The 20000-nt window shown below is 41.6% G+C and overlaps 2 protein-coding genes across 8 annotated transcripts in view; both read right to left on the bottom strand.

Annotated features, from left to right (window-relative positions):
• Positions 1-20000, bottom strand: part of LOC143026880 (uncharacterized) — a 164500-nt gene that overhangs the window by 20146 nt on the left and 124354 nt on the right. The gene's annotated exons all lie outside the window — the stretch shown is intronic.
• Positions 1-20000, bottom strand: part of Galphao (G protein alpha o subunit) — a 264299-nt gene that overhangs the window by 148930 nt on the left and 95369 nt on the right. For all 7 annotated transcript variants that reach the window (XM_076187683.1, XM_076187677.1, XM_076187712.1 and 4 more), the window contains one exon: positions 12330-12372. In XM_076187683.1, coding sequence (XP_076043798.1) covers positions 12330-12372 — 43 coding nt within the window. The remainder of the gene's footprint in view (positions 1-12329; positions 12373-20000) is intronic.

Below are 20000 nucleotides of genomic sequence, written 5' to 3'. Positions count from 1 at the left end.
TCATGTATGTGTGTGTGTAAATTGAAAACCGCAGTTCTCACAAAAATCTGACCATTTTAATTTCAATCTCCTATTCCCATAAAAATATAATTACAATAATAATAATGTTCACTATAATAATAATTATACCAATAATAATTATAATGAAAAATTCCCCTTTTCATCTGCTACAAAAATAAACAAATCAATATATAAAAACAATAATTAAGCAAATAGATTAATCATTAATAAATAACTATTATTTCACTGTACCACTTCCCTTAGGTCGCTACTAAAGCCATCCCAGTGCCCTAAAGGCGTTAGACAACCGTCGCCGGCATGATAACAGTGACGTGTACCCTTATAGCGCCGGTGTACCTTATCGCCGGCTTCGATAAGCCCCAAATAAGCCGGCTGAGATCCCAGTTGAGCCCTGACGACCAATTACACAGCATAAAGTAGGCCATCTTATCAACTATATTTATCTTAATAAGAAACGATTTTATTCAGCTGAGAGAGAGAGAGAGAGAGAGAGAGAGAGAGAGAGAGGAGAGAGAGACCTTTACAGACTTACCAGTGCTGACGTGTGATGCGACATTTTCGGAACCAAAACAAACCTAGACTCTTCCAATAATTACTCATCGACAAGCGTCTAATCTAATTCAAGATTAAAACGCCTATCCTTCAAGAACCTTGGTTATATATACCCTAAAAATAATTCCTACAGTGATCTATGTTAATGGTTTAATTTAGCGTGAGTCAATCAAGTTATTCAGATTAATATGTGGAACAGTAAGCCTTGTTTCACATATTTGACACCAGATGTCACTTCTGATGTGTAACGTCAAAAAATTCATCACATCTCTAACAGCGTTCAAAATTAACGTCTGTTACTAATAATCTCAACATAAATTTCAATGTACATTTCACTAGAAATAACAAGCACCCAGGAATATATGCAAGATTTCGTCCAACTCAACTGTGGTTATATTCAACAACTCTATAGTCTTTCTCCATCAACCGAGTGTAGGGACGACGTTACGTCAGTCATCAACGGCCTCCCATAGGCCGAGGCAGCATTGACGTCACACACCTGGCGCGCCTGCGCAGATAATTTAATCAGTTTATCATATTGTCGGCGGGAAGATGCTGAGCGCTGTAATTCAATTTACTCTCCCAAAATATATTCTTTGCATCAACATACGATGTGGAGACAGTAGTCACAGATAACTTTCCAGGATATACGTTTTTTAATATTCGCGCTTACATTAGACAAGTTGGCATCAGCAGGCATGTGTTGCCATATCCTGTATCATTTGGATTTCTATCACAATAGGGCAGGTTTTACACTTTAGGATTAGATTTGTAGCCGAAGTCGCTCACCTATTGTACTCCCCACGTAGGCACCAGATTTAATTAATCTATCTTCACCTAACCTTATGAAGAAATTTTATGAAAATTGTAAAGACTGGCACGAGTTTCTCACGTTCAAAAGCAAGGCGACAAAACATGTTGCTTTCAATTCTCAAGTTAAAAATATCAAACCTTCACTCCAAGAAAAGACAAAAAAAATATATATATACACAAAATAAAAAAGAGGCAAACATTAATTCCACATCCTACACAAGCATCAAATTACTTAGGGGTATGGATTCTCCCCCTCCCATGACGTCGGTACGAAAGACTGGCTGCCATTGGTTACAAAAAAATCACGTCGACCAATCACGTAGGCTTTTGCATCTACGTCATGGAAAGGTGTCGGAGACAACAGAGAGAAACCATAACACATTTAATTATGACTTTTCTCATCATGTGTACACGCAAACGCGCGCACACGCACACAACACCAGGCATCCATTAATGCATACAGGTAATCACACCTTATCTTTCACACTATATCTCACGGGATTATTACCAGCAAAGGACTTCAAAAGGTAGTTGACACGTGCCTATATGTCACGGGACGAGTACCTATGTAGGAAATCACGCCAAATGCATACGTGTAAACTCACGCTGAGAGACTGCGTAATAACTCCAATGTACGGGGCATCACACACACACACACACACACACACACACACACACACACATATATACACATATATATATATATATATATATATATATATATATATATATATATTATTGTCCATGTAGTGGATGCTCATTTTTACCTCTCGTGTTATTAATTTATTTATTCAATTATTATTTATATCCTTTCCTTCATTCATTCCCCATTTTAACGTGCAATTTGGCGCAATCGGTTAAGTCACTATCACATGTAATCTGCTAGCGGAGGTTCGAGTCCTTGGCTGTACCACGTTTCAATTTCTGCGTGTATGCCTCCTCGAGATGCTCGAGGTTGATGGCTTAGAACTAAAGTGAATTGTGGTTGATATACATATATATAATATATATATATATATATATATATTTGTGTGTGTGTGTGTGTGTGTGTGTGTGTGTGTGTGTGTGTGTGTACGTACTGAGGAGACCAGTACGCTTCCGATGACGCCATCTGCGAATCTTCAGATTAGCAAAGACATTGGTGCAACGCTTTGCACCACGCCCATTAACTTGGATCAAGAACAATTCTGGTGCTAACAAGCCCTGTAGCACCCCAGTCGTTCTTTCCCACTAATTTGACATCCCATGTCATAATTGACATCGTTAGTAAGCTCTTCAAGTAGGTTGTCTATTCCAATAGACAATCTTTAAGTTCTATTATGTATTCCATTGTCCATATCAGTATTTTATAAGATATCTTATCAAAAGATTTCTCATATCAAGGTATAGACAGTCCACCCAACTATCCATCTCTATATTCCGTTGTCCATATATATATATATATATATATATATATATATATATATATATATATATATATATATATATATATATATACATATATACATATATTGTATGTATGTATGTATGTATTACACACACACACACACACACACACACACACACACATATATATATATATATATAATATATATATATATATATATATTTTTTTTAAGATACCTTACCAAAAGCTTTCTTTAGATCAAGGTATACATAATCCATCCAGCACATCAATCCCTCTTGAAAAAAAAGTATTTAAACAAGGCATATGCCATGATCTTCCTCTCTTGTGTGAATATTTCCCCCATTTGTCTTCCTCCCCAAACTTTCTCGTACAATTTTGGCCACCATAACCGGCCAAGGACGCGCGCTAGGCTATATGGGGGTTCTTCTTCATAAACTGGGACCACATTGGCCTTTTCCAAGTCCCTCGCCACTTTCCCCTTTTCCTTATGAATATACAATCAGCTCATGAATCTTATCCACACGTTCTTGTCTACATCTTATTCGTACCCAATCTCACGTCTTTTCTCCCTCTTCCGTCGCCATCTTTGTTTTATTTTTTTTTTTCTTCTATTAATCTTATTTTGAGTTTTTCATATTTTCATTCACTGTTCCATGTATTTCCAAATTGGTGATTATTTCACTGTGCGTCTGTGTGTGTGTGTGTGTGTGTGTGTGTGTGTGTGTGTGTGTGTGTGTGTGTGTGTGTGTGCGCGCGCGATAACTTGTGTGCGTATATATATATGTGTGGTTAACCATTATCTTGGATCACGTGTTGGGCTAGTGATCGACAGACATTACCTTCACAGATAAGTGCGTATGTATGATGTGTGTATGTATACATGTATATACTGTGTATGTACTGTATGTGTATATATGTGTATGCATGTGTGTATGTATGTGTGAATGTGTATGTGTGTGAATGATTGTGTGTGTGCGTGCTCACGCGTGCACGCGCGGGCAGGGAATGCCGTGCACACCGTATGGCAACAACGGCTGCCGACAAGGCAAAAGCGATCGATAAACAATGGCGTCGCCCTTTCGTCCTCACTTATATATTATGGAAGTGAGTGTGTCTGCTTTTGTGCGTGCATGTGCGTTTGTGAGCGTGTACGTACGTGTACGTGTACGTGTGTGTGTGTGTGTGTGTGTGTGTGTGTGTGTGTGTGTGTGTGTGGGTGTGTGTGTGCTCGTTTGTTTGCATGTACTTTGTCCAAGAAGGGTACATACATACATGCACACACGCACACGCACACGAACACACACATACACACACACACACACACACACACACACACACGTCCACCTTTGCCCATGGTGATAGGATATCTAAAAAAAATAACGAAAGGTGAATGACTTTCTCTCTCTCTCTCTCTCTCTCTCTCTCTCTCTCTCTCTCTCTATACTAATCGAGGTATTGGCTTGATCGTTATGGCTCTATTCCGGACCCCCCTAACCCCCCAAACCCCAAAGTCGATCACGTGACCAATTCATAGAACCGCTTGTTTAGCTAGAATGGTTTCTAGAAGCTATTTATAAGTTTGTAAGAACATAAGACTGAGGGCGACTGCAAGAGACCATAAGGCCTACACTACGCAGTTCCATGTCCCTTACCATCTGTCATCCCCATCCATAAAGTTATCTCTTAAAAGAATAATTTGTTTCGAAAATTGTCTTTGAAATTTCCGGTCATTCTAGATGAAGATTGGAGTTATCTAGAGAGGAAATAGATAAATATTCTAGTTGTGCGAACTTTTTCTAAGAAGTCTGACTAATCAACAATGAAGGAGATAAACACTAATTCATGAACTCGAATTTGTGTGTTTCTGTGTTTGTTACCAAACACGATGGCCTTCTTGTCTATAGGCACGCACGCACGCACACACACACACACACACACACACACACACGCACACGACTCGATGGCTCAGTTGGTAGTATTCCCTGCCACTACGCAGGTCCGGGTTCGAATCCCGCCTAGGGGTGAAATAATTTCAGTATCGCTGATCTGAGAGTCGTTACTTCAACTCTCGTGGGCGTGTGTGTTGGGTGTGTGTGTGCGTGTTAGATCCCAATATTACCCATAGATCGGTCATACATGATCTCTGAGCTCTCTTCCGGGAGGGAAATAGCTGTCGATCACGAGTCCGACACGTGATCCAAGACCATGGTGGTGAATCACACACACACACATACACACCACATTCCACACTTCGCTGTAGGCATTTGGCGTGTGGAGGAAAAAACAAAAAAAAATCTCTTGCTGGTCCAATGTTTTGGTCCTATTTTTGCCACAACCTTTTGTCGCTTTGAACTGGACGTGGAAAAGCACAAAACAAAAGAAGTGCAAAGGGCCACGAGATGGCACGATCACGTAATCAGGGTCACCAGGTTTCTAAACGGCATAAGGTCCTTAATTTGCACTCTCTGGAAAGACGCTGAGTGCGAGGTTATCTAATAGAGGTATTCAAATGGATCAAGGGTTTTAACAAGGATGTGAGCAAGGTCATCATATTAAGGCAGTAGGGAATTACTTGTTGTAATGGGTTTAAATTGGACAAAATTAGATTTATAAAGGAAATAGGCAAGAATCTGTTTACTAAAAGGGTGGTTAACGAATAGATGACTCGTAGTAAGGGATATGGAACTACCAAGCTTAGGCCTTATGGTCTCTTGCAGTCTCCTCCATTCTTATGTTCTTTAATAAACAGAGACCGGAGATTCTGGTACTAACAACGCTGGAGGAAAGAAGGGAGAGGGGGGGGGAGGGAAGATAAGACGAAGTTATATATTTTATTCTGGTTAATATGGGGTGATTTTTAAGAGGTTTCGAAGATGGCGGGGTGGACATCTTTCAGTAAAGGGACCGCTGAATGGACTCTTTTGACGAAACCACAGTGAAATTAGAATAAAATGAATATGATAAATGATATAATGAATTAATAAATAAACAAATAAATAAACGAATTGCTGCCTAAACTGACACACGCGTAATCTGTCCCATTGTTGTCAAGGATAGATAAGCTATCTTAATCTTCCTTCCTCTCTCTCTCTCTCTTTCTCTCTCTTGTGCCCTCTATATCGCTGCCCACCCCTCAACTCTCTTCCTCTACTCTTCGCTTCTCCCCTCTTTTTATTCCTCTCTGACTTCCACTTTCTCTCTCTTTATCTCTAACTACATATCTCCTTTGAATCCTCCCTTTCTCCATCTCTCTCTCTCGATCCTCTTTCTATCTCTTCCTCGATGGTCTTTCTATCTCTCTCTCTCTCGATCCTCTATATCTCCCTAGATCCTCTCTCCATCTCTCTCTTTCGATCCTCTCTCCATCTCTCCCTCGATCCTCTCTCCATCCATCTCTCGATCCTCTCTCAATCAAATTCTTTCAATCAATCTCTTTTCGACTTTCTCTTTCCGTTTCTCCTTGTACTCTCTCTAGCGCGCGCGCGCACACACACACACACAAACACAAACACACACACACACACACTCTTACTCAGTCTTCTAAAAATACGCTAGGTACATTGACATACAGACTAGACAATACATGGAAAAGAACGGCTTCAATACGTGGGCTTTCAACGACTTCTTTGGTACTCAATGAACAGCTTAACAGAAAAAATACCCGTTTCTTTCGACCTTGTACAATTTTAGACATTGACTAGACAATATGTGGACCGTATGGCTACAATGGGTGAGGGTATATTGAGCACGTCGCTTAAACTGAGTGGACTAAACGAGCAATGCCTTCCGAGCAAGCGTACTTTTAAATATCAACTAGTAATTTCATATAATGACCAGTATAGGCACGACTCGGCATGACCAACGCTTTCTGACTCTACATATTTTCAAATACAGACTAGTGACTTTATATATCAACTGGAAAATTCTTTAATTGTATGGCTTCAATACATGGACAATATAATGCTGAAGATACACTGGAAGCACAAATCTGTACACCTTTAAACATCAACTAGTAATTCCATATATTGCCTAAACATTATGTAAACATTACGGCATCAATACATGGGCTATAACAGGTAAAGATACAATTGGGGCTCTAAATATCTACTAGCAAATCTTAGAATAATAAAGACAAATATTACCTTAAGTTGACATTTAGATCTTAAAGAAATCTAAATAACATTTCCATATTGTAAGCAACTTGACAATAAACTAGGATAATTCTAATTTCAGATATTAACTAGACAATGTATGAATTACATGGTACTGATACATGGACCGCATTGACACACACAATCGCTTCAGAATCCTGAAATCTGAAACCTACGGTCATTCAGTGCCCACTTCAGAGATCTGACAACGCAGCTGTCTGCGAGCCCAATGCCCCCTGACACCTGACTACACTTGCTGACATCACATTGCTGACGTCACATTTGACATCACATTTGCTGACGTCACATTTCCTGATTATAACAAAATTCATTACATGAATGAAAATTTAAAAAAAATAAAAGATGTAAGTGTTTAATATATCAATCATTAAATAGAATAAATGAAATTATTAATGAAATACAAATAAATAGCTAAATAAGTACAACAGATATTTATGAAATAAATAAATAGTCAATCAATTATTGAATTAATAAAAGTCCTCTATATCACAACCAGCAATTTTTTGTTTAGCCCAGACGACTTCTGTCAACCTTAGAGAGAGAGAGAGGGGGTGAGAAGAGGGAGAGAGAGAGAGAGAGAGAGAGAGAGAGAGAGAGAGAGAGAGAGAGAGAGAGAGAGAGAGAGGAAGAGAGGGGGAGGAGGAGAGAGGGGGGAAGAGAGAGAGAAAGAGGGGGAGAAGAGGAAGTGAGAGAGATGGGAGAGAAGAGCGAGAGAGAGAGAGAGAGAGAGAGAGAGAGAGATAGATCATAGAGAGATAGAGAGAGAGGACGAAGGTTACTAAGTGCGGACTGCCGAGATCAATACTTTGCCTGTGGGGGTGGGGGGGGCGCAAACTGCACGACGGGGCCCGATACCAAATGACAACCAATCACATGGTACAGCACCCCTACGGACCGCAATCACGTACTATCGATAATAAGGTAAACAAAAATGACACAACTGAAAGAACCACACACACACATTTATTTATTTATCTTTATTATTATTATTATTATTATTATTATTATTATTATTTACTTCTTGCACATACAAAATGCAAGCAGCGGGATTCGAACCGGGTACAACAGGAGTGTATACACCACGACGGTTACTACCATTTGCATTACTGCATTTTCATAACAAATCACTAAATAAACAAATAAATAAAAACATATATCAATATATAGGAATATATAAAATACACGTGTACACACACTGCCATATCAATGGATATCAGTGTATATATTCACATTAGATATACACGCATACATACATAAAAAATCAAATAAAATTAACGAAAATAAGAATATATATATATATATATATATATATATATATATATATATATATATATATATATATATTGCCTCCTCCTCCTCCTCCTCCATTTCCCCACTCATCTCCTCCATCTGAAAACATCATCTTTCTGTAACTCCATCTGGGAGACTTGATCCCTTCTTCACTCCTCCTCCACCTTTTCCTCTCACTCCACCTCTTCCTCCTCCTCCACCTCTTCCTCCACATTTACCTCTCCCTCCTTCAGGTCTTCTCCCTTCAGGTCTTTCTCTTCCTCTTCTATCTTCCTCCTCCTCCTCTTCTTCCTCCCCCTCCTCTATTCTACCTCCTCTCCCCACATAACCTCCTCCTCCTCCTCCCCGCCTCTCTTTCCCATCTTTACCTACAACCCCCAACCTGACCCACTACCTTTTTACAACCCAGAACGTCCTAGTGACAACCTACACAACCATTTACAACTTTGGGTAGGGGAGGAGGAGGAGGAGGAGGAGGAGGAGGAGGAGGAGGAGGGGGAAAAGGAGCGGGGGGAGAGGGTAAGGAGGGAGGGAGGAGGGAGGCAGGGAGAGGTGCCGGTGGGAAGGAGAGGGGGAGAGAGGGTGTCAGGAGGAAGGAGCGGGGGGGAGGGAGGAAAGAGGCGGGGGGGGAGAAGGATAGGGGGAAGAGGGGGCCCGGGGGAGAAGGACCAGGTGGGAGAGTGGGACGGGGGGTAGCGGGGGACGGGTGAGTGGGGGGGCAGGGGTGGGGGTTAAAGGACCGGGGGGGGACGGGGGGGGGAAGTGTGCTCATCGTCCACCTGGGCGTGGCTGGACGGTTAATTACGGTTGCAAACTCACACGTGACGGTTAGCATTGCCGTAAAATTGCCTCGTTAATTAACTGCTACTGGACGACTGAATGCTCAACTTGAGGCGATGACCTGTCAACTGGGTGAATGTGTGGGGGGGATGGGGAGGGTGTCTACCTGGGTACCTACCTCCCTTTATGTCTGTCTAACCGCCTGTCTTTCTGTATGTTTGTATGTCTGTGTGCATGTCTGCCTGCATGGCTGTTTGCATGTCTAAAGAGTTCCTGTCTGCCTGTCTGAGCTGTCTGTATAGGTGTCTGTCTACCCGTCCGTTCCTGTCTCGGTGCCTGATCTTTGGCACTATTGACTGTCTATCTGTCTATTTTCGAGTCGTTGAGACGAGGAGGGTGGCGGGGACAGGGATGGCCCCCCGAGCTTTTATGGGAGTGCCACAAGGCTCTAAACTGGCACCGGCCCCTTGCCCTGACACGCCCTGAAGGGATGAGGAACGTGACGTCATCTTGACCTAACCTGATCCTAATACGTAGGCAACCACACCAACTCATGACGTCACTCGAAATGCATCGGGGAAGGGACCAGATGAGCAAGAATGCAGTCAGGCGATTTTATTTGTCGGCTGAAGGGTGGTTGAACCCAAACGGAGCCCAATTGAGCGTTGCATAATAAATTGCCTATTGATTCGTAACAACAAAAGCTATACAATGAGGCACGGTCATGCCAGGGTCAACGGCCACAAGCTTCCGCATGTACGAGAGAGAGAGAGAGAGAGAGATATGACAGAGACAGAAAAAGAGAGAAAAAAAGAGACAGAAAGAGAGAGCAGAGACAAAAAGACAGAAAAAGAGAGACAAACAAAAAAGAGAGACAGAGAGACAAAAAGACAGACAAAAAGAAGGAGACAGATAAAAGAGAAAGAGATAGAGAAAGAGAGAGAGAGAGAGTCACTATACTACAGTGACTCAAGGAATCGCTTTCACTGAAAAGTACTACAGTATCTGATATCTCCTCGAAGAGGAGTTACAAGAATCGTACATCAGTCGTAAATTTACGATGTGGCCTTTAGAACCTCGCAAACTTACGAGCATCGTAAATTTTAGACGTAAACAATGACGCTATCGGCTACGTCACAGATGATGCTACATCACTGTAATACTCAGATGTGAAATGCAAGTGCACGTGAGTAATTACCACGTGGTCATTGATTTCACGTCACCGTCACATCATCACGTGCACGTGACGAGCACGTGACATCCAAACGAGCATACAGTAAAGGAGCTAATTAGCAAAAAAATAAATAAATGAATAAATAAATAAAATAATAATAAATAAATAAATAAATAAAAATGAATAAATAAAATAAAATAAAATAATAATAAAATTAAATAAAAATAAAATCATAATAATAATTATTAATCAAATAGATAAAAATAAATATAAATTTGAATATTGCATAAAATAGAAGAACATCTTTACTGATAAAAACGAAGAGACGTGCACGCGCACACACACACACACACACACACACACACACACACACACACAACTTGGGTCTGAGGGCGTTGTACGACCATAGGGCACCCAGCAAACGACTAGAGCCCCTTTAAGTGCCCCGTGGGGTGTTCGCACGCAAACCCCCCCACCCCCACCCCACACCCTCACTTGAGCTGTAAAAACAGGAACCCAGCTGACCTGGCTCGGGCTCAGATGGTTGCAGTTGGTGGTGGTGATAGTGGTGGTGGTTGTTGTAGTTGGTGTTGTAGCCGTCTCAAGAGAGTTGGAGTAACGACCCGCAGCGCAGCGATACTGAAATTATTTCAGCCAAGGGGGGGGGGATTTGTACCCGGACCGCCGTAGTGGCACGCACACGCGCGCGCGCACACACACACACACACACACACACACACACACACACACAGAGGTTAAGTAAAGATAATAGACTTTGTGTTTGTGTTCGATTCATCGGCCCATCAGTGATGGGGTTAGCAATGGGGGTTAATAAAATCGCCTGACGGCAGGATAGATGGTCAGGAAACGTGCCATCCGGCACGCAAGGGGGGGGGCACGCACTCTATCGACTTTATTCTGGCTAAAGACTGGCGATATTATCGAATGTCAGGAGGAGGAGAAGGAAGAGGAAGAAGAGAAGAAGGAAAAGGAAGAGGAAGAAAAGGAGAAAGAAAAGGAAGAGAAGGAAGACGAGGAAGAATAGGAGGGAGAAGAGGAGGAAGAAAAGGTGTAAAAGGAGGGAGGAGGAGGGGAGAAGGGGAGGAAGAGGAGGAAGTAGACGAACGGGAGAAAGAGGAAGAGGAGGAGAAAGACGGGCTAGAGAAAGTGGAAGAAAAGGAAGAGGAAGAGAAGGAAGAGGAGGAGGCGGAAGAAGAAGAAAAAGAGATGGAAGAGAAGAAGAGGAGGAAGAGAAGGACGAGGAGGAAGAGAAGGAGACGGAAGAGGAGGAAGAGAAGGAGACGGAGGAGGAGGAGGAAGAGAAAGAGAAGGAAGAGGAGGAAGAGAAAGAGAAGGAAGAGGAGGAGGAAGAGAAAGAGAAGGAAGAGGAGGAGGAAGAGAGAGAAGGAACAGAAGGAAAAGAAGAAGAAAGAGGAGGAAGAGAAGAAGGAGGATGAAAAGAAGGAGATGGAGGAGGAGGAAAAGATGGAGAAGGAAGAGGATGAAGAAAATAAGGAGAAGGAAGAGGAGGAGGAAGAGAAGAAGGAAGAGGAGGAGGAAGAGAAAGAGAAGGAAGAGCAAGAAGAAGAAAAGGAGAAGGAGGAGGAAGAAAAGGAGAAGAGGAGGAGGAAGAGAAGGAGAAGGAAGAGGAGAAGGAAAAGAAGAAGGAAGATGAGGAAGAGAAAAAAAAGGAAGAGGAGGAGGAAGAGGAGGAGAAGGAAGAGGAGGAAGAGAAAGAGAAGGAAGGAGGAAAATAATAGGAGGAGAGAGAAGACAAGCAATAGAAAGAGGAGGAGGAGGGGGGAAGAAAAGGAGGAGGAAGACGAGGAAGAGGAAAAGGAGGAAAAGGAGGAAGAAGAAGACGAGGAGGAAAACGAGGACGAGGCTGAAGAGGATGAGGGGGAAAAGGAGGAAGAAGAGGGGGAAGAAGACGAGGAGAAAAGGAAGAGGAGGAAAAGGAGCAGGAGGAGGAGGAAGAGGAGGAAAAGGAGGAGGAGGAAGGGGAGGAGGAAGGGGAGGAGGAAGGGGAGGAGGAAGAGGAGGAGGAGGAGGAGGAGGCGGGGAGGCGAACTGAGTTGGGGTCCCCTGAACGTACTTAGTCAATTCTGGCTGTACTTACTTCATCTGTTTGACGATGGTGCTCTTCCCAGACTCGCCAGCACCTGTGGGCAAGACGAAAAAGTTTAAGTAAACATTCATAAATAACAATAACATAATAAAAAATAACGTCAACATAAATAACAGAAATAATAAAAACAACAACACCGATATCAATAATAATATCTAATATTTAACTTTCTAGTAATCTACAGTATATTATCTTCATAACAATAAAATAAAAAATAACGTCAACATAGATAACAAAAATAATAAAAACCACAACACCGATATCAATAATAATATTTAATATTTAGCTTTCTAATTATCTATATTATCTATCTATTCAGTTATCTGCCCAGTCTCTAACTTACTTCGATGCAGCTACTGGTTAGAAAAAAATGTACACACGCGTGTACACATGTGTACATCACGTGTGCGTGCGTGTATACTTCCCATTTACACTCCGCAGATGCAATTTACGATAACACAGTTCGTCTGGCAACAGATGTTCTCGGCCAAGAGCCACATGCACACGATCATGTACGTACATGTACACACACATAAACACACACACGCTCTCACACATGCACGCTCGCATCTACATGCATATATGCACACACATCTGTGTATGTGTATTCATACACAAGGTCACAGCTGTACACCTGCACACACACACACACACACACACACGACTTGTGGCGCAGTGGTAGAGTTCCCGACTGCCACTACGGCGGTCCGGGTTCGAATCCCGCCCAGGGCTGAAATAATTTCAGTATTGCTGCGCTGCGGGTCGTTACACTAACTCTCGTGAGCGGGAGGTTAGGTGAGTGTGTGTGCGTGTAAGGTCACAGCATTACCCATAGATCGGTCATATATGACCCTTAAGCTCTCTTCCGGGAGGGAAATAGCTGTTGATGACGATTCCAACACGTGATCCAAGACCATGGTGAATCACACACACACACACACACACACACACACACACACACACACACAAAACACACACACATTCTCTCTACTTTTTTGAGACGTAAATCGTAAGAACATTACAAAAATGTAACATCAAGTTAAATCGAGCTCATTTCACATGAGTGTCAACTATAGCGTTCTCTTTGTGCAAGGAGTGAGTTTCACACCTGTGGAAAAAGAATTAGTCTACACAGCCACACCAGATGGCATCAAAGACAACTGTACAACAAAAACAACAATAAAACTAATACTAATGATAACAGCAATAATAATTACAAAGGATTACAAAGGCGAACATGCCGACAGGAGACCTTTTGGTCCATAAATAGGTCGGATGCAAAAATATATATATATTATAATGATAAATAAATAAATAAAAATATAATGATATAGTAATAAATAGAATAAACAAATAAAAGCATGATGATAATAATAATGACTATGGAACAAAGGAAATATATTCGAAAAGAAAAGAAGAAAAAAAAATGGTGTAAAGTGGAACGGTGTCCACAGAAATTCTGGTGTTGGTGCAAGCGGTGTTCCAAGTGGTGGTGGTGGTGGTGGAGCAACCAGGTCGAGGGTCGATTAACCAAATATTTTTGGTGGCGGAGCGCATAGAGGCGGGGGGGAGGGGGGCAAAGGGGGGGAAGGGGGGGGCTGGCTGGCTGTGGAGGTGGCCCCCACCGCTTCAATAAACAAACCAACCTTTCTCCTTCACTCCTCTACCCCCCCCCATTCAACGTGTTCTCTATCAACCATTTTCTCCAACATTATCACAGCCATCACCATCACCTCCTACTCCACCCAACTCTCCTTCATCTTTTTTTTTTTTTTTTTTTTGAGAAGAGAGAAGGGAGGGAGAGAGGGAGGGAGGGAGGGAGACAGCAGAGGGAGAGAATTTTATATATATATATATATATATATATATATATATATATATGTGTGTGTGTGTGTGTGTGTGTGTGTGTGTGTGTGTGTGTGTGTGTGTGTGTGTGTGTGTGTGTGGAGAGAGAGAGAGACGGGGGAGGGAGACAGCGAGAAAGAGAGGGAGGGCAGGGAGGGAGAGAGAGAGAGAGAGAGAGAGAGAGAGAGAGAGAGAGAGAGAGAGAGAGAGAGAGAGAGAGAGAGAGAGAGAGAGAGAGAGAGAGAGTGAGTGGAAAAGAGGTTATGAAAGAGAGCTGATAAAGTTGTACGCGTGCGGGCGTGTTGTGTGTGGGTGTGCTATAGTACTTCTTGTCCGCTTTTAATGCACTGCACTTCTTAACACAAACTAATTTCCCACACTTAACTCCAATCTAGACTTCTTTGTAACAATTTGCGTTCTTCTTCATCTGTTTTTATGATCATTGAGTCATCTAGAAACGTATTTAGAGTAGCTGGTCATTCTTTCCATCATGCCATTGACAAAAAAAAAAAAAAAAAAAAAAAAAAAAAAAAAAAAAAAAAAAAAGACAATCGTTTACAAGGTACCACGTCATAGTTCTTCTCTAAATCTGAGCACATACACTCCACTTATGGATCTCTCATAGTATATCTGCTGTGCTGAATCTTATAATTATGAGACATGATCTTTCATTACTTAACTCGAATTTAATATTTGACAAAATCCCCGACCCCCTTTCACAATTTAGCCACCATGCTGGTCAGAAACCGTTGTCCGTAATCCTGAGGTTCCTCCTTAATATATTGGTGCCACATTGACCCTCTTCCATTCCTGAGCCACTACTTCTTCCAACGACCTCACAAATTGGTTGTGAATCTTGCTCACCCTTATTACTATTATTATTATCATCATTTATTTATTTATTTATTTATTTTTTCCAGTTTTCAAGTATACAGTTGGAGTTTCCGTAATTGACGGATTTCACTAAAGTGTCTCTAGTGGTTTAAATACTATATTCGCATTTCACCCGACTATCATTCACTGCCTTTACGTCTAGTCATTTTCTTGAGTGAATATTGACAAGATTTTTTTTAGCTTCCATTTATGCGTCGCTATAAACCTCTTCAAATTCTAAATTAGTGATTCCTTTCCTGTATCTAAATTAGCCAATGATGCACCTATAAAACAGTTTAGCTTCATTTTTAACATTTATGGTATTGTGGTATTAACATTTGTGGTATTTGCATTTTCTCTGAGTACTATTGTTCCTTCTTGTTACCAGTTTCCATACCAGATTAGATTTATTTGTTTATTTTTTCTGACTCACATTTTCTGTTGAACCATTTGGTCCTATTTCTATTTTCTCCCACCAATTTCTTAACTATTTTTTCAACATCTGAGCTGTAGATTTTTTTTATTCCTTCCAAACTGATGATTGATGATGATGATAATGATGATTATGATAATAATGATGATAATGATAATGACAATGATGATAATGACGATGATGATGATAATGATGATGATGGTGATGATAATGGTGATGATAATGACGATAATGATAATAATAAGATTGATGATGATAATGATAATGATGATAATGATGATAATGATGCTTTGGTTTAACGTGGTGAACTCTCCCCTATCAGAAATCTAGAACAGTGCCCCTTACAGAGGAATTTGTAGCGTGGGTTTTAATAAACCATGCCCGTACTTCAAACAATTTCTTTACACCATTATAAAAAATCCCAACATTGTAATTGCCCTGTCCATGTAATTAATCTCCTTCCTTTGTATTCCCTGTCAACTCTGTGTGCGTGTACGTGTGTGTACGTGTGTACACGTGTGTACACATATGTGCCGAGTCCAATGATTGGACAGTTTATACTGGAGCCCTAAAACTAACTCCCCACCCCCTCCATAGACCACACACACACACACATTATCCCTTTAATCTAGGGAATTTCAACCTATTTCCTCATTTATCCCTATACTTTATGTTCTGCTGTTGTTTACCCTCCTGAGCGAGACCACTTCAACACTGAATCATACCACTATTTATCGGGTTGTGGTCCCACCCATGAAACTACGTCCCCCCCAGAAGGGGGTCACGGACCCCCCCCCCCCGGCTAAGATTCTAAAATGATTTAATCCTCTTTTAAAGTTTTTATTCTGGCTAATGTAAGATGATTTTATCAAGTTTGCGGAAACACTTGTGTGTTTAACTGGGTCAGTCTCTCCCCTCCCCATCTTCCCCCCTCCCTCTCCCCCTTCTCCCCCTCCCCCACACTCTCAACCTAACATGATTCAAGAGTGCAGAAATAAACAATTATGATTAAATCTTCCTCACAATATGGCCCCGATCATTTTGACCAATGTATATCAACTGAATGGAGGGGAGTAGGGGGTTGGGTGGAGGGGTCAGGAGGGAAGGAGGGGGGGAGGAGTCCCCTCCACCTCCCCCTCCTCCTCTCCCATCCTCATGGGAAAGGGTAATAGTTTATTAATATATTAATTTATCAATCTATTTATTTATGTCTGCAGTTTTATGTGAATGGCCTGTGTGATGAGTAGCGATTTGGTTTCGTTCGATTTTCTGCACAAGAGACCCATGTTCGAGTGCTAATGGCAGTCCGAACACAAAGGGCAAAGGTGACCATTATGGTTGCAGCAAGGTGCCTCCTGGCGTGAGTTCAACAATTTTGTCTCAACATTCACTTAAATATACATAACGAATCTTGTTCATTACATACCCTTGAAGAGTACAGTATATCAGTACTAAATGTACATCCGCACACTAAACGAGTATATATATATATATATATATATATATATATATATATATATATATATATGCTAATAAGAACACAGGTATGTGTGTTCACTTATGCAAAGTAGACCACTTGGAAAAAAGAAACTAACAATGCAGAGCGCTTTCGTATATTACATCTGCACTGAAGATGTAATATACGAAAGCGCTCTGCTTCGTTAGTTTTTTTTCAAGTGATCTACTTTGCATATATATATATATATATATATATATATATATATATATATATATATATATATATAGCGACTTAGCTTCCACGGTGAGCCCCGCCTACCTGAAGACCACTATATCATACGCCTTGTCTAACTACATGAAGCCATCAATCATCCGAGCCAGGATTTACAGCCGGAAATGAGTAGCCGCCCGCCCTGCCTAACATACATTAGTTTCAGTACAAAAACTTTCACGAATGCCCCCCATGATACTTATTAATGTCACTATTCATGGCACTTAATGTCCAAAGTAGTTACTGTGAGTAGTTCTTAGAACTCACTAACAATATTATTGTGAGTAGTTCTTAGAACTCACTAACAATACTCGTACCACTATCAATATTCACAGTACAGATTGACAATATCGATAAGGCTTACGGACAACGCCCACTTGAATCACCCACCCACCCAGCTACCCACAACGTCTTACTCATCAGCCACGCCCATCCCCCGTCCGTTCTATGAACACATCGCCCTGTCAAGGCCAATAAATGGGCGTCACGCCCCCAATGCGGCAAATGAACAGTATCATCAAAGTAGAGGCAGCGGCGGTCACGGCGTGGGCGTGGGCGTGTGTAGGCGTGGGAGGAGGGTCGCGTGGGTACGTGACGGGGTAGGGGGGGGAATGGGGGAGAGGGGGAAGGGTCGTCCTCCTTGCCTCTCCCCTCCTTTGCTCTCTTTATGCCTGCTTTCCTATCCTCTTTTTACATCTCTCCTCTCTTCTGTTTCTATCGAGTTTCTTAATTCCTCTTCTTTTCTCTCCTCTCTTCACTCCTTTCCTCTCTTCATCCCTTCCTCTCTTCTTTACCTCTTTATTCGCTTCACCTCTCCTTTCCTCTCTTAACCTCTCTCTCTTCTTCACCCTCCCCTCCCTCTCTTCTTCACCTCTTTCTTCTCTTCACCTCTCCTTTCCTCTCTTCACTCTTCTTCACCGTCCCCTCTTTTTACCTCTCCCCTCTCTCCCCTTTCCGTGACCTAATTGCAGCTTTGTATATGTACACGCATGAATGTACACGTGTGTATACATACACATACAAACATACATATATCTATGTATACGTACATTTACATTCGTATGCACATGTACACGTGTCTGTGAGGAAATTACATATATACAGTATATGTATACATTTTTATCAACTACAATACACTTTAATTCTAACCCATCAACATCAAGAGACTCGAGGAGGCCAGCATGCAGAAATTGTAAACTTTATCTCTGGGTGTCTATCTCCAAGAGGTATTGGAGAATACATTATGTAGGTTGACCTGTATACTGTACTATAATAAATTCAACAAAATTGTACACTATATTATACTGTTTAATATAACTCGGCCCATAAACTATATTATATATTCAAAGGCCTTTTCGTCAAAATATAAATTAACTATGGATTCTGAATCGACGGCAATTAAGGCGCCCAATGACCTGACATTGACGAATCACCTCGTGACACCATTCAAGGTCAACCTCAACCCGAGGAGGACCTCGCGTGATTAATGGTCTCACTTTGCTCGAGAGTTACCTATCGATGTCGTCCTTCAACATATCTCGCCCCCCTCCCCTCCCCCCTCTCCCTGTGTGTGTGTGTGTGTGTGTGTTGTGTGTGTGTGTGTGTGTGTGTGTGTGTGTGTGTGTGTGTGTGTGTGTGTGTGTGTGTGTGTGTGTGTGTGTGTTTCACCATGGTCTTTGGATCACGTGTTGGACTCGTGATCGACAGCTATTTCCCTCCCGGAAGAGAGCTCAGAGCTCATATAAGACCGATCTATGGGTAATGCTGTGACCTTACACGCACACACACCCAACTCCCCGCCCACGAGAGTTGGAGTAACGACCCGCAGCGCAGCGATACTGAAATTATTTCACCCTGGGTGGGATTCGAACCCGGACCGCCGTAGTGGCAGCCAGGAACTCTACCATTGCGCCACGAGTGTGTGTGAGTGTGTGAGTGTGTGAGTGTATGTGTGTGTGTGTGTGTGTGTGTGTGTGTGTGTGTGTGTGTGTGTGTGTGTGTGTATGTTTTGTTAATTTTCGTATATATTACACTTTTCTCTCTTGCTCTCTCCATCCATCGCTCTCTTTCCGTCTACCTCTTCTTTGTTCTCTTTAGCACTCTCTTTCTCTCTTTTCTGTCACCATTTCCTGCCTCTTTTTTCAATTTCTTTCTCTCTTTTTTTCACTTTCTTTTTATTTTCTCTCTCTCTCTCTCTCCACACCACCTCAGCCTCGAGCAAAAGGTCTTCCTTAAGGTCTCCTGGTGAACTTTATATACTTTGTTCTGGTGTCGTAGTGGCCCAGTGTTTAAAGCGCTTAGCTCACGTTCCTACAGCTCGTAGGAACCAAACTTTAACTATCGTAAGACTACTACAAGACTATCTAAGACTACCTTGAGACTATCGTGAGCAGACTATTACAATATTAACAAAAATAAAAAATAAATAAATAAATAAACACGTAGTTCATGACGTCATTGTAGTGACGTCATTTAAAGATTCCTCTTAAATAACCAGCGTTTCTATCCTTGGGTGGAGATGATCCACCCCACCCACCCACACCGATCATAAAAGGACTGCAGTGTGACTCTGGCCCGTAGGGGTGTCGCTGAAGTCCTTAACATATCGAGTCGATGGTGGATGAACATTGATGGAATTGAAACAGTTTTTAGAATTTAGAGTTTCGGAAGTTACACAGGAAGTCTCTACCTAACACATTAGGAAATACACAAATAAATAAATAAATAAATAAATAATAAATCACAAGTACACCGCTCACATGAACGGCCTTCTATTTGGGGG

The sequence above is a fragment of the Oratosquilla oratoria genome, chromosome 1 (genome assembly GCF_046742065.1).
Source record: "Oratosquilla oratoria isolate Oo_2021 chromosome 1, ASM4674206v1, whole genome shotgun sequence".
Taxonomy (NCBI): domain Eukaryota; kingdom Metazoa; phylum Arthropoda; class Malacostraca; order Stomatopoda; family Squillidae; genus Oratosquilla; species Oratosquilla oratoria.
Note: the sequence above shows the minus strand (reverse complement) of the source record. Positions and strands in the feature narration are given on the sequence as shown.